This window comes from Triturus cristatus, chromosome 11 (assembly GCF_964204655.1).
Source record: "Triturus cristatus chromosome 11, aTriCri1.1, whole genome shotgun sequence".
In the NCBI taxonomy this organism is placed as follows: domain Eukaryota; kingdom Metazoa; phylum Chordata; class Amphibia; order Caudata; family Salamandridae; genus Triturus; species Triturus cristatus.
This window is the reverse complement of record NC_140594.1, coordinates 519,244-541,922: the sequence shown is the minus strand read 5'-3', so window position 1 is coordinate 541,922 and position 22,679 is coordinate 519,244. Positions and strand designations below refer to the sequence as shown.

The window sequence follows — 22,679 nt, the reverse complement described above, 5'->3', positions numbered from 1 at the left end:
ATCCTTCTGTCTCTTACATGCTCCCTTTTGATGGTTCCTTATATTTTTCGTTTTCCGTCGAGGCCTTTCAGTCTCTCTTTTATTACATGCTCGTCATTCTCAGAACACCACAGCCTGACAGCATTTTGTGTAATCAACTCATATTTAGTTTTCATGTGAAAGACGATGTTTATGGAAATGGCGTGGCCCTCCCAACGAGCCTGGTAGTTTTTCTGCAAGTCATTATATTGAAAGCATGGCAAAGTGTTTTTGTCCAAACTGGCACGCATTATATCACTTAAAAAAAAATAGATTTTTGATCTGAAGTTTGTATACATCATCCCAGAGGAAGGATATCCATATAAATTGCAGTAGCTTTCTCTTCCTAGATAGTTTTTTCTCAACCTACAGCTTTGACTTTATTCTCATGTTCATGATAGAACGTGGAAACCTTTATGTTCGCCAGATCTCAATTTTCTTACAATATCAAAATCCTTGCAAATCGAGGGGAGTGCAAAAACGGGTGTTAACAGTATATTTTGTACTACCGTTTCATAACAACCTAACAGCCAAGCACAGCCTGGGCTTACTTTAGTTTTGCACTTGCCTTTACCATCAGCTATTGATTTTTTAAAAGACTGCACTAGAGACGAATTGTTCCCATAGCTTTAGTAAATGCACTCCTGCTTTTAAATGCAGTGTTGTACTAGCATATCAGGCATTGCCAAAGTGCCAGTCTCAGTGTGCCTGACAAGCCTGTCCAACTCTTTTTAAACGTATAACACCCATTAGAGGCAAACTTCAAACTCACAAATCTGAAGATATTTAATCATATGCAGACAAGTACACCCCCACGCATTCTTCTTTATGGTAGAGTCCAAGTGAGATTCAGAAACAGTTCTGAAAATCTCAGACATCGCTAGTTCATTGTTCATTACTTCCAGTAAAATTACGTTTATTTTTACTTTTGCTTATGAGGAAGGCTCCCTTGCTGAAATTCAGATCGGGTGATGTAGAGATGAGGTGGTCTAGTGGTTGGTGTGGGCGGAGCAGAGTGGGTGGAGGAACGGAGGTATGGCCGGACACAGGAAAGGGCGGGGAAAGGGGATGGACAGGTAGTCGAGTGCAGGGCAAGCTGGTGTAAGGACGAGAGAATAAAGTGTCCTGATAGAACCCTCTGTGTCTGTCCTTATTGGTGCCCTTAGGACACGACAGCTGGCGACGAGGGTGGGATGGAGCTAGCTGCTCTCCCCGGAACACCAGCACACTAGCGAGTCCGGTGAAGGGCTGGTCAAGAAAACCAGTGGAAGCGCCACCACTCGCGACACACCCGAAGCGTGTGGAAGCCTGCAACAAGAAAAGAACAGGAGCGCGAGGCGCGCCCTGCCTGAGGAGAAGCCGGCACCAGGAACGGCAGAAAGGGAAGCGACGACGCTGACACGCGCGTCCCCCGAGGCAGATTGGAGCAGTGAGCGCGAAGAGAAACCCGTCGTCGAGAGACCCCGCCCGCCTACCTGCTGCCGAACAGTGAGTGAAGAGGATGATGAGAGGGGCCGCCTGAGCAGCGCGTAGTCCTGAAATGAATGGAGTGAGAGCCCGGCACCACGTGGGATGCCTACGCGCGTTATTCAACCGGCGGCCATCTTGAAGTCAGGCGAACTTTCAGACGCCCCATGCAAATAGACCCGGGCGGCCATTTTGAAGTCAGGCAAAGCTGAAATTTAAACAAGCACAGGCCAATACAAAAAAAAAAAAAAAGAAAAGTGAAAAAACAGTGTGAGAAGAAGAAGAAGAAACAAGGAACATACCTGAGACTAGTTTACAAGATTCCACGTAGGAGTCCCTGGGCCTGCATTGCGCCGACGCTGCGCACATCGCACGTGCACCACGATGTCGAACCACGGATCCCCTGCTCGTTCTCCGGCGCGCCAGGATGCGAAGCCGATCATCATGGGGCTGTCGCACCTGCGCCCCCCAGAACCCTTGGCGCTTGTGGTTGGGAGCAGCATGGGCCCTCGCTGGGAAGAGTGGATTGAGGACTTTGAGGACTACATTAAGGGCTCGAAGGTGATAGGGGACGAAGATCAAATGATCGCACTTCGGAACCTCGTGGGCAAGGACATCAGCAAGATGATTAAGGAACTTCCTGCCGCAGACGCGGGAACGTATGCAAACGTGCGTGCAGCACTGGATCGGAAGTTTGTGCACAAGAAGAACGTAGATTACGAACGTTACGTATTCCAAAGAGCGCGACAGGAAAAGGATGAGGTCATGGGCTCGTACATCACAAGGCTGCGGCGACTGGCGCGTCACTGTGAATTCGACAAGTTCTCGACGGACGACGCCATACGCCTGCGGGTGATCGACGGTTGCCAGTCAGAGACGCTACGCAGGAAGCTACTCAAAAAGAGCCACACATTGGATGAAATAGAAGAGATCACAAGGCTCCATGATCAGACGGAAGAACAAGCCAAGACCATGGAGGCAGGGCGCGTGGATCGCAAAGAGGTAGTGTGTCAGGTGCGCACCGACCGCCCTCGCCGGGGGTCGAAAGAACGGGAACGGCAAACTCGGCCGCCATCGAGACACCCCCGTCGCTCTGGCCATCGACGGCCCGACTCGGGGAAGAGAAGCCGGCGTCAAGACTATGGGAAGAAGGCGCCGCTGAGAAGATGCTACCGGTGTGGCTACGACTTCCCACACATCGGGGCATGCCCGGCCCTGGGACAGAAGTGCCACAAGTGTGGTCGCGACAACCATTTTGAGACAATGTGCGGGGACTACCGGCGGGAGAAAGAAAAAGCCTCCGCGAGGTCACCAAGAGGCGAGACGCGCCGCCATCACGCGCGCGCGGTACGAGACCGCCGGAAGTCCTCCTCCAAGTCCTCCCAGTCCAGCAGGGAGTCGCGGTCCTCACGATGGTCTAGACGGTCACCATCCAGAGACTCCGAATCACTTTCAAGTGACCATGAGTACTCCGTTGAATATGCCAACATGATCGCCGATCCAGACCAACTAAAAAAATACCCTCGGCTTGACATCAGCGTTGGTACGCATCCTACGAAATTCGTAATGGACAGTGGAGCATCCCTCAACTACATCCCAGTCACGGAATACAAAAAGATGAACCCTCGGCCTCGGCTCAATCCCGCACATGTGCGTGTCTACACCTGGATGTCCAGGAAGCCACTCCCTTGCCTTGGAAAGTTTCCCACGACACTAAGGCATCAGACAACATCTATTCCGGCTGTGATTCACGTCATCGAGGGACCGGAAGCTGACTGTCTCCTCAGTCTCCCGACTGCTGAACGGCTGAAGTTGGTGGAAATCCTGTACCGCGTCACCAGTGACAATGACACCATTCACAAGTTCCCGAGGCTGTTCTCCGGACTCGGAAAAATGAATAGGGGCCAGATCCGCCTCCACATAAACGACCAGGTCCGCCCGGTTGCCCAACACCCGCGGAAGGTACCGTTCCACCTCCAGCAAGCAGTGGAGGAAGAGCTGCAGGATCTGCTGGACGCCGACATCATCGAACGGACAGAGGGCGCCACACCGTGGGTTTCTCCAGTCGTGATAGTACCGAAGAAGGGAACACCAGGGAAAGTGCGACTCTGTGTGGACATGAGAATGCCCAATACCGCCATTGAGAGAGAGCGTCATCCGGGGCCGCACTTAAGTGACATGATCGCCGCCCTCAATGGGGCGAGGGTGTTTTCCAAGCTGGATTTAAACAAAGGCTACCATCAGCTGGAACTACACGAGAGTTCCCGATATATCACGACGTTTGCAACACATCTGGGGTTGTTCAGATACAAGAGACTGAACTTTGGCATCTCATCAGCCGCAGAAATCTTTCAAGAAGCCATCCGGCAAACGATACACCACATCCCAAATACGCTGAACTACAGCGACGACATTCTCGTCTATGGAGCAACACTCCAAATCCACGACACAGCCTTAGACAGGGTCTGTCATGCCCTACTGGAAGCCAACCTCACACTCAACAGGGAGAAATGCGAATTCCATCAGTCGCAACTGAAATTCTTTGGCCACATCTTTTCAGGAGCCGGAATGCAACCAGACCCTGACAAAGTGAGTACTCTGAACAGCACCAAGAGTCCACTTGACGTCAGTGATGTGCGGTCGTTCCTCGGCATGGCGAGTTACTGCTCGAGATATATTAAGGACTATGCCACCATCAGTCACCCACTTCGCACTCTCACCAAACAGGGGCAGACGTTTGAGTGGACCCCTGAATGTGAGCAAGCATTCCAGGACATAAAGAAAGCTGTGGGCACAGTGGAAAGCCTAGCTTATTTCAGCCCGGATCGCAAGACAGAAATCACAGTGGACGCGAGCCCCGTTGGGCTGGGAGCCATCCTGGCTCAATATGACAAGGACACGGACAACCGCCACATTGTGGCACACGCCAGCCGGAGCCTCTCCGACACGGAGAAGGCCTACTCCCAACCGGAAAAGGAGAGCCTTGCGGTCGTGTGGGCGTGTGAGCACTTCCACGTGTTCATCTACGGGAAGCACTTCACCATGGTAACAGACCACCAGGCGCTCGTCACAATTTATGGCAACCCTCGGTCCAAAATGCCACCACGCATCGAGAGGTGGGGACTCCGTCTGCAGGAATACACATTCACAATCGTGCACAAGCCAGGAAAGGCTGCCAACCCAGCCGACTACATGTCGCGCCACCCGGAAGACTCGCAGAGACTCACACCGTCCATGGCAGACGAATATATCCATTTTGTGGTGGACCACGCACGACCGCCAGCAGTCCCTCTAGAGGCCATCCTGGACGCCACCCAGCAAGACACCATGCTACAACAGGTGATTCGAAGGGTCCGAACAAATAGGTGGCGGCATGAAGAACCGGAAGACGGGAGGGGTGACAGCACAAAGCGTCAGGAGTGGCAAGCGTTCCGGAATGTGTGCGAAGAACTATCTGTCACGCCCGATGGCTTACTGCTACGGGACAACCGAATTGTAATACCCCAGCAACTGAGACAGGGAGTCGTCAACCTGGCGCACGAAAGCCATCGAGGAGTAGTCACGACGAAAAGAGCACTTCGTGAACGTGTCTGGTTCCCCTTCCTTGACAAGATGGTAGAGAACACTCTGAAAGACTGTCTGCAGTGTCAAGTGGTAAGGCAAGGAGACCCGCCAGCACCACTTCAGATGACGCCCCTGCCACCAGGAGTATGGCAAGAACTGGCCATGGATTTCTACGGCCCCATGCCGTCGGGCAAGTACGTGTTAGTCATCATAGATGAGTATTCCCGGTTCCCCATCGCCCGTTTTGTCCCATCCACCAACGCGGCTGCCACGCTTACCATCCTGGATGAAGTCTTTGCAGCATGGGGCATACCCGCGGAGGTGAAAACAGACAATGGGCCCCCTTTCAATGGCCGGGAGTTCGGTGATTTCCTGACGCTCATGAATGTGCGACACCGACGGATAACACCACTATGGCCGCAGGCCAACGGCACCGCGGAAAGATTCATGGCCACTCTCAAAAAGACATTCCAACAGGCTGCTCTAGACAAGAGAGACCCGCAAGCAGCCCTCAATGATGTGCTCCGAGCCTACCGGACGACACCGCATGCTACCACCGGCAAGTGCCCGGCCACACTCATGCTGGGACGCCCAGTCCGGACACGAATACCCACCTGGGAGGGGGCACTACGACCCATTTCCCCCAGCCGCATCCATCGGGAAGTGGAAGCCACCGACAAAGCTCGCAAAGAAAACATGAAGGCATACGCGGATGGCAGGAGACGTGCTCGGTCCCTCTCATTCCACGAGGGAGACTGCGTGGTCGTCAAGCAGGAGCAATGCAAGAAGACAGATAGTAGGTTCAGAGCGGAACCTCTAACGGTCACCCGACAAAGAGGTACCATGCTGACAGCGGAGTCAGACAACAGGCGTGTAACAAGAAATGTGTCCCACTTTCAGAAGTGCAGCCCGGGCCTACAAGAGACACTTGAGTCGCGAGTGACATTGTCAGGAGCTCGACAGTCCGAAACACAGAGCGACGGTGACAGCCACCTAGGACAGACATCCGGCGCCGGCACTGCCGCAGTGCCTGAAGGCCGCACACTCAGACCACGACAAGCAATCCGCCAGCCCAAGCGGCTGATTGAAGAAATGTAATTCTTGGTGACTCATTTTGCTAACAAAGGGGGAGATGTAGAGATGAGGTGGTCTAGTGGTTGGTGTGGGCGGAGCAGAGTGGGTGGAGGAACGGAGGTATGGCCGGACACAGGAAAGGGCGGGGAAAGGGGATGGACAGGTAGTCGAGTGCAGGGCAAGCTGGTGTAAGGACGAGAGAATAAAGTGTCCTGATAGAACCCTCTGTGTCTGTCCTTATTGGTGCCCTTAGGACACGACAGGTAGGTCATCTAACTTTTAGCAGTGCCAGTTGAGGATGTGAGTGAAGCCAATAGACTAAGTGGGTGTAGCCAGTGGAGGAAATGGGTGGACCAAGGGAAAATAGGTGTGGCCTCCGACAAACATTTGAGCACCTTGACTTCATATTTTACAAATTAAGCGCTGCCACCGGCAACACTGAAGCAAGGGCCATGACCACCATCGTATAATATGTATTTTGGTATAGGCAGCAGCTCCCACAGCCGCAACACTTCACTGGGACTCAGTCTGGAGACAAGAACAACACTCTGTGTGATGAAGCAGTCATGCCGATCTGACCTGCAGACGCCGCCAATGTGTAGACCCGGCCCTGATAAGTAAGTGCCGGTGCTAAGCACCGGAAAGCACCGGCACAAATTAAGCACTGGCTCAGCGGGTAGTTTCATAAGAGTAGAGTTTGAGAAATCTCAAGGTTGTGTGTTTTGAGAACTCAACTAATGTCTCTTAGAATGAAGAAAGAGTTTTTAAAGACATTGGATGTTTTGAGAACAAACCGGGGGGGCCTCAAACTGTTTGGAGGTTTTAAAAGACAGACAAGTAGCTACGAGGTGCCCTACATATGATAATTGTATGAGGTAGAAGTGGCTTTGCGTGACTTCAGTTCTGATTTCCACAGCGCAGCCAGACCAGCTCCTTACACACCGAGAGGAGGACAATGAACCAGCCTTACCTGTTCAGGGTGCTTCTCACATCCTGCAAAACAGAAGAAAGGCAGAAGGGCATCAGTTTCCACAACAGATTTGACATTCTGGAAAGAAGTTTAGGTTTAATATAAGTTGTGAAATACAAGTTAAGTTAAACACATGCACATATCTCACCGAAGGAGACACAAACGTTCCGATCTCACACCTCAACCCACACAGTCTGTGGTATTCTAAATAGGTCTCATGACACAGCACAGTTTGTGATATCCTGAAAGGGCCAACGAGACAGCAGAGCTTTTAAATTCTGAATGAGGGCAGATGGCAGTATGGCTCGATTTTCTGAATGCATAATGTATTATAGTCTCAAATTCCTGTGATCAGACGGCATAACTTTTTAAACCTCCTGCATTACTAGAATCAAGGGTGAATATATTAGAAATATAACTAACTTCTATACATGAAGTATACTACGCCAAAATGAAATTTAATTTACTCCTGTAGATAAACAAGGATTGTGGATAAAGCACAGGGTTACCACTTGCTGGCATGCTTCATCACTGGATTCTTCCCGTTCCGCTATTGAACGGGGCATGCTGCAACCAATGGGTTACACAGGAGCACGGAGTAATGCCAATAGATTTGTAAAAAAAAGAGGAGTGTGGGGCTGGTCAACATGTTTCTACAACCTTTACCTGTGGCTTTCGTCTGGACCAAAAATCTCACTCCTTGGTACCACTCCTTATGCACTTATGTGAATTGTGCATGGTGCACTCCAGTCATGCACCATACTTGCCAAAGAATGTTTTACCTACTTGGTGTTATTATTTAATTACATCCGAAATGATAAAGAAAAAGTTTAGCCTCAATTGTCCCAGGACAATGGGAAGTTTCATATGTGCCCCTTGTCATCTGTAGAAATAAAACGCTGTGTTCAGACTAGCCAGTAGATTTGAGCACCAAGCCGTATCCAGCCCTTGAGGGATTAGGTGTAACGGCGGGATCATCCGTTCAATTTATAAGTGAAAACTTCTAATATTCACACAGACATTTCCAGATACCAAAAGTAATTAAGGGTTTGATTCTTTGAAGTTTTATGTTTGGGTTCTGCTTTTTTTAAAGTTTACACTCTTCTCTCTTTTCTTCCTCTTGAAAGACTTTCGGTCACAACAGGAGGGGCTCCAAATCTGATAGTCCCACCACAATACAGGCCAAGGGAGAGACTAGAGTTCACACCTGGATGTCAGCCACAGTGATATGTACATGAAAAGGGTAATCCCATTTAGTTATACTTTGAAATGTACAGGGAGAGTCTCGCTCTCTCCATCCAGGAATGCAGCAATGCACAAATCTGTCTGGGGATTCCTCCACTCTGCATGTCTACAACACGCAGCCCTGGACTTTCCAAATTGAAGCACAGGGTCCCCCATGTAATGTTCTATTGCAGGCACACTTGCACTCAGTGTACACACACAGCACACATATTGTCAAATATTGTCACCTCCATGTATTGTGCCACGCAAGGTGCACATAACCCAGCACAGACCATCACTCTGTGTGCACTGTAGGGCCGGACTGGCCGTAGAGAGCACTGGGCATTTCCCCGGTGGGCGGCCAGGGTGGGGGGCGGTTTTGGGCCCTTGGGGCAGGTTTTGTTACAGGGTCATTTTTGCAGCATACCTGCAATATCGGCCCCTGTAACAAAATCAGCCGAAACTGGCCCTGGCAAACAGCTCGGCTGCACCCTTGAACCCCTGAGGGGCCAGCAGAGCACTTTGCCAGGGCCGGTTACGATTCTCAGTCCGGCCTTGGTCCACGGCCTAGTACTGTATCCTTTCTACATTGTGTCCTGGTGTGCTATTTGTAAATCCACGCAATGCCAGCATACTCACTCCACATGTGCGAGCTGCACAACATGCCACCCTTCAGTTATTGTACTTCTAGCAAGCACACCTGCACTTAGCACATGCTCTCATTGTGCATACCCTGCACAGCAGTACATCTCCCACGTAATGCACCCCTTGCAGTCACACATACACAAAGTACATGCCCTAACCATGTATGTAGTGGACAGAACTGCTCTATCCCTGTGCTGTACCGTTCCCAGGCACACCTACATTCAGAGCAGTCACTACTCCTGCTCTACGCAGCACTCTACATCTAGGCCAAGGATCAGCTAACCACACAGCAGCAGAAGTTTGTAAAAAAGTGAGTGAGACTGTATTCCTCACTCCAGGGACACATGTTAAAAAGGACCTGTTCACTCCTACTGATCACTACAAGTATGTTGTAACCACCGTTCTTGAGCTGCTGAACTCTTAGTGAAAGCCAAAGCCTTCCATCACTATGAGGGTAACACCTCGGGCACCCCTCCCAGTCCAACAAGACCGCAGTCCGTGAGATATGCCTATGTCATGATGCACACCCACGATCTGTGTTTGCCAATGACTACAAAAATCAACATTAGTGATACAGTTGGGCACTAAGGCAGGGGCATAAATCTTTACCATGCAGAGGACTTTTCTGTCCCAACAGCAATACTGTGCCTCCGACAAAACGTTGTTAGTCTCTACCCATTCAGAGAGCCTGTTCAAGAGAATGCGCCCCACCACCTTAACCACTGAGTCAACCAGTGATATGGGCCAGTAACAATGGGTACTGGTCCCTGTCACCCTTTTTAAAAACCGGTACAATAATAGACTTTGCACTTGACTCTTGGGGGGGTTTGATAAGAGATGTCAGGACGGGAACCGAAACATCCACATCCTGTATGTAAAGGTCAGGGGAATCCCATCAGGGCTTGGTGCCTTGTACTTAAATCACCCCAATATGCCTTTCTTGACCTCCTCCGATGACAATGTTATGTTAGGGGTTTAAAAAACGCAACAGCTGCCCCAGCTAAAAGGGGTCCCGGCGCTAAGCAGCAGAGGAATAGCCACACATGGAAAGACACAGGAAGGCCTACAGAGAAGGAAAAAGAAAAGTTATAATGGCTTTCCTGAATTGAAGGGAGTTAGTGAGCCCTCGAATATGGGCCGGCAGGGAATTCCAGAGGATGGCAGCTCTATTCCGAAAGGAGCGACGTCCGGCGCGAACCCTTCTCACATGAGGGATCACTGCCAGGCATTGTCCCATAGATCAAAGCGATTGTGTGGGAGTGTAGGGTAGGAGGAGGTCGGTCAAGATTTGCGGGGATGACAGTTTCAGGATTTTGTAGGCTATACATAGAGCCTTAAACTCAATTCACCTGGCCACAGGCAACCAGTGGAGACGGTGAATGGCACTTGTCACTGAGCAGGTTCTGCACAGACCGTGGAGAGATCTTGTGGCCACATTCTGGACTCTCTATAACCTCTGTTTTTCTGACTTGTTGACTCCCAGATACAATGAGCTGGCATAGTCGAGTCTAGACATGATCAAAGCCGTGATAATAATCTACCTCGTCGGGGCATCAAAGAAGCCCAGAATGGGTTTGAGTCTGCGCAACAGACCAAAGCAAGGTCCCGACACCTTTTTGGTTTGGATCTAAAAGTTAAGTCAAGGGTCCATTCAGACCCCCAGGTTCTTCACTGCAGGCTTAGGGACAGGAGCAGAGCCTAGACTCTTTGGCCACCAAAGCTCGTTCCAACGATCATGGTTGCCTCCCACCAACAACACCTCTGACTTGTTGGCATTCAGTTGTAGACAGTTGGTGGTCATCCACTCGGCAACTGCCAAGAGGTCGCCCCGAAATTTCATGTCCTGCTCGGGGTCGCTCGAGAGAGCCACCACCAACTGTGTATCGTCAGCTTAGGAGACCATGGTCAGCCCTCTGCTCTTGCCTTCTCCGGCCAGAGGTTGAACATAAATATTGAAAAGCAGAGGGCTCAGGGACGAGCCTTTTGCGACCCCTTCACCTATAGGGAAGGTACTGGAGGTGAAAGGGGGGGGCAATCACCTGAAACATCCTGTCCGCGAGGAAGGATGGCAGCCACTTCAGTGCTGAGCCAGTAACTCCAGCCTCCACCAGACGACTCAGCAGAATGGCGTGAGACACCGTGTCAAACGCAGCACTAAGATCCAAAAGGATCAGTGCCAACGTTTGCCCCGCGTCTAAGGCTTTCCAGAGATGTTCAGTCATGGAAACCATTTTGAGAGGGGTCGAGCCTGTGGTTTGCAGTAAGATATTCCGTAAGAAAGGAATTGATGTAGGCCTCCGTAATCTTCGCAGTCCAAGGAAATGTTAAGCTAATGTTCCCTTCTATCCTACCTGTTCACCCTACTGAATGCAGAGAATGGGGAGTTATAAATTTCCTCCAAATGTCCCACCCAGCTATGTTCGGTTACTTTAGCCTCCAGAGCGTCACTGGTATCTACTGCGGAAAAGGGATTGTCGATGATCCTCCAGAATTTGGAGCTGCTCCTCAAAGTTCTAGCCTCTCTCAGTTCTGTCCAGGCCTCCTCCTTTATAATGTTTTTCTGTCTAGTAAGTTCTTGTTTATACAGACTAGGGCTATTGCTAATTAAGGCGGGAACCTTTGGTTTGGCCCTCAAAGATCACTTCAGGGTTCTCAACGCCCGGGTACAGCCTGACTCAAACTATTTTGGCCACATACGCTGTTGCCACGGGGCTGGTGCCCTCTGTAGGTCTGAAATGGTATTACATATCTCAGAGAAGGCCTCCAGGATACTAGATGGGTTGTTCTGTTGGAATATACAAGTTTTGAGCTCGTTGTTACGCTGGGTGTAAAGAGCGTTATAAAAAGAATCTGGAATTATCTGGGACCACTTAAGCCTCCTACCTCCATCAATGGCCTTAGAGGTCCCTCTCAACTCCACCCTGAGAGAATGAGCCAACAGGGACCCAGAGATAGTAGCACACTCTGGGTTATGATGTCTACAGCGGCTTAAGGAAATTACAAATTACGAAATAAAAGAAAAGAAGGATGCAGGAACAAAGATAAAGTCAATAAAAGACTCAGTCACTAAATTATGTTCATTGTAAAAATTGGACTTCGCTCAGAATTGTTTCAGTTTGAAGAACACATTCTGAAATGAATTGACTGAACTAATGCAGGGTAAAAACTCTTTAAGACCAAGAGCCACAAACCTTATTAATAAGCATGAAACCTATTGTTGACATAGCTCTACCAAAGTATTTAACCATATTTCACAAAGTGACCATTCTACGAGAAAAGTCTTTCTTCATCTGTGCACACATGATTTGTTTTTAAATGTAAATAAGGAGAGGTGGGATGGTCCTGGTGGGATTGAACAAAACTGTACACACTGTGATAATTATATGCAGGTTCTTAACCAGTTAAAGAATGCAACATGTGGTTGTTCTATTTATTTAATTCCCATCAATAATATCATTAATTAAGAATGTATCAAATGTGTATTCTTGATTTGGAACAGAAATGAAATTTATTTATCTCTTACTCTTTTCGAAGGATGTTCATTGTCGGCCTCCTTAGGTGATTGACAATAATTAACAAGAATGTATAACCACATTCTGAATAAGGTCATGTGACACATCACAGAGCGATATTGTAAATAGGGTCTTGTGAGTTTCTCAATGGTGTCACATCTATACAGTCTGTAATATTCTGAGTGGGACCACATGATGCAGGACAACAGGTCAAATGATGTGTCCTAGAGTGTGATATTTCAAATGGGGTCACGTGACGGGACACAATCTGTGATACTTTTTATGGATTCATAGGACAACTGTCTGTAATCAATATTCAGGAAGGGGTGAACTGGCAGAACAGTGATTGTGACATTCTGAGTCGAGTCACCTGACACTGGTTGTATGACAGAAGCACACAAGGCTAAACCCCTCGTGCCTCAACAACACGGTCCCAACAAAGAATGCACCTTAACCACGAATTCCTTTACCACGCAATTTTGTTTTAAAGGCATGATTGGTAAAAAGATATGCATGGTTAAGATTACAACCTCCCCCCCACCCTGAGCCCTTAAATCTAGCCCCATCTCTGCCCGCTCCTGTCCTTAAAACTACCTTGCCCCCCCCTCCCTGAGCCCTAAAACCGGCCCCAGGCAAAATACTAACCCGATTGCCTCCACATCCTAAAAACTACCCTGACCTAAGCCCACAGCCTTGAGCTCTAAAACTACCCCCAGCCATGAAAATTGTCTCTCGCCCCTGCCCTCCGCCCTAAAACTTGCCCCCATGTCCTAAAAACTACCCCGATCCCAGACCCCCAACCCTGAGCACTAAAACTGCCCCCAGCCCTAAAAACTGTCACAGTCACCACTTTCCCTGAGCCCTAAATCTAGGCCCTCAGCCCTATAAACTACCCCGACTCCAGCCCTCCACCCTGAGCCCTAAAAACTGAACCCCACTCTTGAAAACTACCCTGGCTCCCCACCCTGAGCCCTAAAACAGACCCCACTCTATAATCGACCCCAACTTTAGCCCCTCCACCCCTGGAAACCACCCCAACACAATCACCCTTAGCCCTAAAACTGCCACCAGCCCAAAAAACTGCCCCACCCCCAAAACCCCTCCCCAGCCCCACTTACCTGACCGCGTCCCAGAGCGTCCTCTCCAGATCCTTACTGTTCCTCTCCCCACCCAACCGCACAGCTAAATCATGCACTGCCTTACCCACGCATATGCGTGGGTAAGGCACATGCATGGTCAAGGCAAGCACGGTTCTGCTTGCGGGGAAATGGCACGCATGGCAGCGTGCATTGTAAAGGCAGTTTCCCCCTGACACTACGTAGTCTGATATTCTGAATGAACTCACATGACACAGACCACCATATTCTTTCTTCTGTGCTGGGCTTTCAGAATAAAAGGAGGTCGCTCTATACTGGACCTTGATGTACATTGCGTTGGAGTGTCAGAACAGAAGGATTGCTGATGGTTTAACTTGTCTGTATATTTAGTTTGTTTGTCAGAATACAGGTCACTGTAAATTAACCCTCTCTGTTGATCAAGCATGTTCTCCACTTACATTCAAAATCTCACAAACCGTACCCCTTCTGTATTTACTTGAATTTACGAAGCAGTGTCTCACCTTCAGGAGGTCCAATGCTGATTCCTTGCATTTCTTCTCTATATCTGTTATCAACGCTTTGAGAGGGGCGATTTTATTGGACAGTTTGTTGATATTTACTTTTTCTACCATGTTTATTGTGTTCTCCATCTTCTCCATTTTCTCAAACAGTGTGTTCTCCTTATCTCTCAGGATCTGGCGCAGCTGTTCAATCTCAGTCACAATTTTCTGCTTCTCAGCTCTCATCTTATTCTGCCGGCATCAAAGAAATGATGGTTAGATTATGGGAAGCTGTCAATGAGCTCTGTCATATATAGTGTGCAGGCTGAATGGTGGAGGGACAGGCACAAGGGCATCTTGACAGAAACCAAAACTAGACAGGTGCCATATTTAGGGGCACAGGCAGTTATAAACTAAAGCTAAGCAAGAAAAGGGGTATTCTTTGCAGTTGCACACTCTTGCTACCCCCCCTTCTACTGTAGTTGTTCTCCACTCCCACATGAGCTGGGTACTGCCTAGCAACACAGACCCCACCACGGACCTGTGTAATGCCCAGTACATAGATCCCCCACTGGAGTGTACATCATCCACCCACCTCCCCCACTGAGCTGTGAACTGCCCACCAGCACAGTCCCCACAAAACCCACTGAGCTGTGCACTGCTCACCCACCTGCCCACTGATCTGTGTACTGTCCTCTCACACTGACCACAAGAGCAGTATACTGCGCAGGGCCCACCCACTGAGCGGTGCACTACCCATCCACCTCCCACCGCTGAGCCATGCACTGCCCACTCACATAGACCGCTATGTGTTGGATAGAGCACAACCTTGCTCTTTTATTTTGTAAGTGTGCATTATAATCATGGTTAGTCCACATCCACATATAATATCTTGTCGTATTAATATAATGGTGTTAGAACGTGAATTGTAGTAACATATAAGTGACGTGTTAGAGGTTTTCTTTCATGTAACCAAAGAATTAACTTAGTAAATGTACGTATTTAGGTAACCATATACGTGTGAAGCATAATTATGACTAATGCACATATCTTTTATAAAGGCTCCTATAATGTGTCTATATTAATAGTTCATATTTTCATGTATTTTAAACGTGTGCACTGTTCTTATGTTCGCTGAAGACTTGGTAGGCCTAACTTTAGTTTCTCCCTTTTCGCTCTCGAGTAGAATTTATGTGCTTGTGGAATTTACTATTTTCACATTTCCAATGCAGGTGCAGGAATTTGCCCTGGTTAGTTTGGAAAACATCTTTGTAAGAGTTGGACAGACATAGGGAGGAGAGGGTGCCTTTGAACAAGCAGAGTTGATAATGTGGGAGGATGTCTTTCGTGTCTGGAAAGGCATGGGAACCAAGGTCATCAAAAAGAGGCTGGATGTCCATTACCTCATGGAAAGTTACCTAACAAGAAGGGTCTAATTGAATGAAGATGTCTTGTGATGTATTAGAGGGTGTGGTATTCAACTTTTGTATTGGGGCGAGGGTCAGAGTCTAAACATTTCTGCCTTACCCGAAGAGAGGAGAGCATCCTTGAACGAACCCAATTGACCTGAGTGCGCTTCTTAGGAAGTCTTCACCTTCTAGGGAATTTGCCTGTTGAAATTCTAAGTAGGGATGTCATGCTAGAAGTAGTGTAGAGACAGATTAATGCTTTTCACTTATGAACTGCCAATGAAGAAATCTCTTGATGTAGTCTCTATAAATATTTGTGTTTTGATACTTGAATTGGTGATTCTGTGCATGTTACACCCCCTAAATTTAGTTTGCATATTTGGTTTTGTATTAGTACCCATGTATCTTTACACTCTCGTCATGAGGTGTTTGTATATTCAACTTTTCTTGGCGTTGAAATAAATAAACTAAAATTGGATTAGGGGTCTGTATTCCTTCGGCGTCATAGGCATTGATAATGTATAATTGACAAATTAATTTCTCTCCCCTCCACACTTACAAGCAGGTAACAAAAGAGCCATTGGCCAGGGGTTCCAGATTAAGTCTAGAACGCGAAACCCGGCTCCTTCATAGCTGTGCAATGGTCACCTAGACAGCCCTCCTCTGAGCTGGGCAGTGACCATACACACAACTCTCCACTGAGCTGCATGCTACCCACCCACATATTCCCTAGGCTGCATATTTAGACCTACACAACCCCCACTGAGCTGTAAAATGCCCTCTCACCTTGCCTACTGAGCTGGTCACTGCCCCCCAACAAATTCTGCACACAATCCCACAGTGAGCTGTGCACCACCCACCCAGCCATAACCTGACTGAGATGTGCACTACCTACCAACAAAGTTTTATACTGAGCTGAGTACTATCCACCCACACAGCCCTGCATTGAGCTGTGCACTGCTCAAGCCCTCAGTTCCCCAGTCAATCTGCCCACATATAGGCCAAGACAGAGCTGTGCACTGCCCACCCACTCAGACCAGGACTCAGCTATACACTGTCCACCCACAAGGTGTACAATGCCCATGAAAGCTCCACCCGAGCAGTTAATTGGAACTCATTGATGATATTTGTGATAGTGTGAAGGAACCACATACAATTCAAAACATTTCCTACATTGATGAATAGAGCATCAAGTATTGGTTGAAAGACGTATTATCGGGGTCAAGGCTCTTCGACAGACCCCCTACTTGATGGAATGGATCCTGCACCCTCCCTACCCCTAGCGCCTTGAGACCCTGACGGGTGAGTTGATTGATAGATTGATTGATTGTCAAGGAAGTTACTGAAAATAGATCAGGCGGTCCTCCTGCCATAAATATTTCCATGCAGGAGGACTGCCTTGTCCTTTTTTTGCTTTTTATCTATTACAAAACTGTTGGACATCGCCGGGCAATGACCATACACACAACCCTCCAGTGAGCTGCATGCTACCCACCCACATAGTCCCTAGGCTGCATATTCACACCTACACAAACCCACAGTGAGCTGTGCACTGCCTCCCCAACAATAAACTGACGAGATATGCTCTATCTCTGCAGGGCCACCGCCAAACCTTTTGCTTTTTTCCCTCCACTTTTGCTGGGTTCCTCATGGTTACCCTTCAGACTCTCTGCACTTTACCACTGCTGGCCGGTCTTGGTGCTCACTCCTCTGAATATGATTGATTGGCAAATACCTAATTGGCATATTTAACTTACTTGGAAACCCTTTGTAGAGTGGTATATCATATACCCAGAGCCAGTAATCTAAATAATCCTACCAGTGGGCCTGCAGGATCACTTATATGTTGTTCCTTAAGTAGCCCTCGGAAGCATGTCCCAGGCCTGCCCTTGCCATTGACTAATCAGCAGTTTATTCATTGATAATCAAAAGGCCTCATAGAATTTCTATTCCACTTTCAGTGTCTGACTATTCCCCCTCCAGCTACAGAAAGGAAGACAACACTCTTCCACCATCTGAGAGCAGAGTCATAATTCTTCATCAATCTTCATAGAGGAATCCAATATGGATCCAACTGTCCTCCATTACTCTGGCTCACTCACATACCACAAAAGAGCTAAACTCACAAACTTGTCAACACGAGGGAGTGGACATAGACACAGAATTTGAACTTTACATAGATGGGCCTGAAGAAATCAACGTGACAGACCCAGACAAAAATATACAGTCACAAAATTTTCTTTTTATGATGGTATTGTGTCCTCACCAGGAGAGGATGTGGCGCATTCTAAGAATAGTAACAGAAACACTTTGTGATCAAGGGGTGGGTCTCCCCAATGGGAGTCCTCTGAAAAGAGGTACAACCCTAGGAATCGTGATAATATTAGGAAACCTGGCAGGGATCAGGATACTGATACACGTTCCTTTCGTCCCTTTCAGGGTTCAACAAAAAGCTAGGGGAGGCAACGATAGTCAGAACAAAAACTGAAGATCAACCAAAGGGAAAAAGGGAGACACATCGCACTTCAGATTTCATTATCAAACAGGAAGAGCAACCTAAAGCAAAGACTCAATTCAAAAAGAAGAAAGTAGCCGTCTTAAAAATTAAGCATGCCCAGGTTATTGAGGACTCAGCTTCTGAATAGGGAATGGGCTCTGACGATGCTAAATAGCGCGGCAGAAGTAACGCTAGCTCGCCAGAACCTAAAGGAATTTCTGGTGACAGCAGTGTTGAATGAGTACATCATGGTGGAAACACCTTATACAAGAGTAAGTGTCCCACACCGTCTTCATGAAATTAATCTTCAATTAGAGGGAGACATCTCAAGAAGAATTTAAAGTCTATTTTGGGAAAATGTAACATTTGGTTATGATATCCTGTTAGCAGGAAAAAGATTGGCCGCGTGAGTTTATAAAGTTTGCCCAAAAAGGTAATGCGTCATTTTGACTGCTTTTTTCGACCTTGTTCCTGTTTCCTTAAAGCACTCATATGCACGGGAGTAGGAGCAAGCCCTAGCTCCGGCATTATACCGTAACCATGTAGGGTGGGACGTGGAGGCAAAACATCATGAAATCCAATTAAAACTACTCCAACACCCCAGAGACAGTACCCTGTTTAACATGAAGCAAAGAAACAAGTCAAAGAAATCTTAGACCAACTTGAATACCAAGGTGTAATTGAAACTTGCACTTCACCCATGAATAACCCTCTGTTTCCAGTAATGACGCCCGACAATACATATCATTTGATTTTAGATTACAGACATTTAAACACATTCACAAAGAAATTTGCAGTTCAGAACTCACACAGTGCCACATTAATGAATAACACTGTGCGGAAAAAATACAAAACAATATTAGACATCTCGAATGGATTCTTCTGTCAAAATATAGCTCCTGGAAGCAGATATCTGACCGGATTCTCTACGTTAGGCACCTAGCGTCAATGTTGTCGATTACCTCAGAGGTATAAGAACAGCCTGGGGTTGTTTTCGGCAAGGGTGTCAGAGCTACTACAAACTTACGATGAAGAGGCAGTGTCCTATGGAGATGATCTCTATCTGACGGATGATGACTTACCAGACCACTTGTGCAAGATGAACAACTTAATTTTGGGATTTGGCAATATGGGCTACAAATGTAATTATAAAAATATCAAAAATTGCCCATCTCAGTGTCCTGTTTTTGGGATATGAGCTGTCAAGTGAAGGCAAAGGCCTAGCCGCAAAAACGTCTGTATATAACAATAACAACATTGTGCAGATCCACCCAAATCCCCCCAAATTAGCCACAATTTTTGGGGAAAAATGCGCGCTCATACAGCCTCCCAAAAATCTGAAAGGCTTACAATCCATTTTAGGATTCCTAAATTTCGGCAGAACATACATTCAAGGCTACGCAGAAAGAGTCAAACCTTTCTACAACTTAATCAGTACAGATTTTACTGCAATCAAGTAGACTAAACAACATACTGACATTTTACGTTCCGTTCAAGCTGAAATTATAGGATAAAAACACTTGCAGACACGAGTAAAAAAAACAACCTGGTAATACGAGTCATCCCTGAATTGTCAGGATAAACCAACATCACGTTTAATGAAGGTGAAACAGTCCCTATCACATACAAATCTCATCTGTACACAAAGGCAGAAAATCGATTTGCAGCAACAGAAAAATGTCTGACAGCAGTACAGACTGCTGTAGTGAGAGAAAGAGCACTAGCACAGGGAAAACACATCTTTGTTGTGAGGTAATTCAGTTTCCGATTTCGTTCATATTCAGCCGCCATTTTGTGCCCGTCGCCATTTTGTGTTGCCCTCACTCAGGCAGCACGGCGAACAAAGTATTTTTGCCTTTCTCACTGCGACGTGTCGAATAACCTCCTGCCTCTGTTTATGTAACTGGTGTCAGGGTCTGGCCGAGTCCACTAATCCTCGTCTGGTTGACTGATCCCTGTTTCGACTATCTGTTGGTTCGCACCATTCTTTCCTGACTTTATCTTATCTTCTGGCCTTCGCTATTCTCTACTGGTATTCTCTCATTGCACAACTGTCCTTTGAGGCATACAAATGTGTCCTGCCACCTGCAAGTCGAATCGTAGACACTACCACTAATTAACTTGTGGGGAAGGGTGACAAACAGAGTTGAAAGAGAGGTTTATTTGGGTTACTTAATATCTTGTTTTCAGACCTTTCTCATTGGTTAAGCATGTATACATTGGGAGCGTTCTTTGTGAGTCTGTGTGCTATAAAAGATTGTGCGCCACGAAGTAAAGTGGCAGTCTCCTAAGAACATACTGAGCGTACTTCTGGGACAACTGTGCTTAGCTGCAGCTAATAAATGTGATCTTCTACGCCTAACAGAGTGTCCCGTGTCTCTGTTCGACAAAGCAGGTGAACTCAGGTGATTAAGGCGTGCCCTGCGCCGCCAGGCCCATAAGGTCAGGTTCTTCAACTGGCGCCCAATGTGGGGCGGCTTCAGAGGTAGCAGTTCTGCCCAAGGGGTCGTGAGGAGCTCCGCAAGAAAATTCTGGAGGAATCGCGAACCACATCAAGCGACCCCAGTATGTCGAAGTGGTCCGAAGGTCTTTTGCAGCACGGTTTCTCCTTTCTGACGGCTGCTGACGACTGCTGCACTGACTGCCGCCCTGCTTTGGTCCCTTCGGTGATGTTTGGCAATCGCGAGACGTTAGACGGACCTCTGTTGGCGTAAGAAGACCACTTAGTTAAGTATTGGTGGGTAGCTCCCACTATTTTGTTTTGTTTTTTGTCTTTGATTCGGCTATTGCAAAAGCCGAAACCGAAGGGTGAGTATGTTTGTGCTGTGTTATTTGATTTAACCCCTTGATGTTTGTGAACAGTCCAGTGAAAGACTGATGCCTGGTCTGAGTAAGTTTAGGAAGTTCTGTTGCTTTGGTTGCGATAGGGATTCCCGGCTGGAGGACTCTTGTCCGATTCCTCCGGCTGGAGCTCCCACCTATGAGCTTTATTCAAAACATGGTGTTGGCCCCATTGCCTTTAACGAGGCATGGATCCGATACACGAAAAACGATGGTGTTCTGCAGTGGCCACAGAACGGTAGTTTTGAGCCTGACATATTAGACAATTTGGAAACGATATTGTTTAAAAGAAAAGCCCGGTCGGCAATGTTTGACTCTTTCAGCCTCTGGCGTAAGGAAGCCAAACAGAAAGAAATTAAGCAGGCAAAACGAGACAAGAAAGCACAAAGTATGACGATTATACAGGCTGCCCAGCAGTTTAAATATAATGAGATTGATCATGCAATAGAAATGTCAGAGAGACAGCATCGTATGGAGATAGATAGATGCTATCCGGTGTTGCCTACCTCCCCTTCTGATAAAAGTAAGGATCTGGAGGAAGAACCTTTGTTGTCTCACCTATTGAGATTGCCTCCGCCCTATGTACAAGGTGCTAATGCACCCCCGTTGTTACAACCTGTTCAGTTGCCTGTTGTGCCCCCACCTGTTCCGGTTCTTCCACATATGCCCCTTCCGGTATTGTCACTCCCACCTCCTTTGCCACCGATTCCTTTGCCTCCATCTCATGAACCTCAATCTCCTTTGCCTTCGGCTCCCCTTATAACTGTTAGTTCTTCTCCTGTATCGCCTAATACCTTGTCCCCTGTCCTTATGTCCAATTCTCCTACTGTGCGCAAACGAATCACAGATACTGTCTCTGGTTTATTATCCCCTTTCTTTGGGACTTTGAACATGTCTCCGGCTTTTTCTCGAAGAAAGTCTCGTAGTCAACTTCCAGGTTCCAACGAACGGGTGGCGTTGGACTCTCTCGCTCGCAAATGGATCGAGAAGGGTCCCCAGTATAGTGTGAATTAAGGGTGGGCGTAGTGGGCGTAGTGGGGCTACGTGAAGCAGCGCGTAGTGTGCCCAAATCTACGCACACTACGTGCTTCGCGTAGCCCCACTACGCGCCTCCCGCCTGCCCTCCTTTTAAATTAAACCTGCATTTTAAAATAAATACCAAGTAAAGAAACTTACCTGGAGCGCCGCGTCTCCAGGGCTCCCTCTTCATTATTTCCGACGTCTTCTAACAAATGCGCAAGCACGGACGCCCGCGCATGCGCATTTCTCAAAAGAAATGCGCATGCGAGGGTGTCCGCGCATGCGCATTTGTTAGAAGACGTCGGAAATAATGAAGAGGGAGCCCTGGAGACGCGGCGCTCCAGGTAAGTTTCTTTACTTGGTATTTATTTTAAAATGCAGGTTTGATTTAAAAGGAGGGCAGGCGGGAGGCGGGTGGCGGTGGCAGGCAGCTACGCTTCGCCCTGGGTGTGCGTAGCGCTAGCCTGCTTCGCCTACTTCGAAAACTGCGAAGCAGCCAGCGCTACTTACACTACGTGGGCGAAGCGTAGTGTCTCGCCCAGGGTTAGTGTGAATGATATCATGATCACTTTTCATCAGTGGGATGCGCCCACGCAGAGATATGTATTTAATGTTATGTGTGACACTCTTGTTAAAGGATGGGAGGATATGGATTTGGGTTTACTTCCCCAGGGTCTGTTGGATGTTCAGGCTAATTTCGATAAAGGACTCATTGTGGGTTCTAAGATTGAGGACGCCGTAAGGACACTTGTTACTTTTAGGTCCTTATTTTCTTCACAAACTTTTCTTGTTTCTGATCCTGCTGTTCGGCAGACTTTGAAACATTACCCAATGAGAGAGG

General features: G+C 47.7%; 1 protein-coding gene across 2 annotated transcripts in view; it reads right to left on the bottom strand.

Moving 5' to 3' along the window:
* The window catches only part of LOC146783138 (E3 ubiquitin-protein ligase TRIM11-like), a 411,795-nt gene that overhangs the window by 133,886 nt on the left and 255,230 nt on the right, over window positions 1-22,679 (bottom strand). For both annotated transcript variants that reach the window (XM_085634002.1, XM_085634003.1), the window contains exons 3-4: window positions 14,093-14,323; window positions 7,094-7,116 (exon numbers count right to left, since the gene is read on the bottom strand). In XM_085634002.1, coding sequence (XP_085490128.1) covers window positions 7,094-7,116; window positions 14,093-14,323 — 254 coding nt within the window. The remainder of the gene's footprint in view (window positions 1-7,093; window positions 7,117-14,092; window positions 14,324-22,679) is intronic.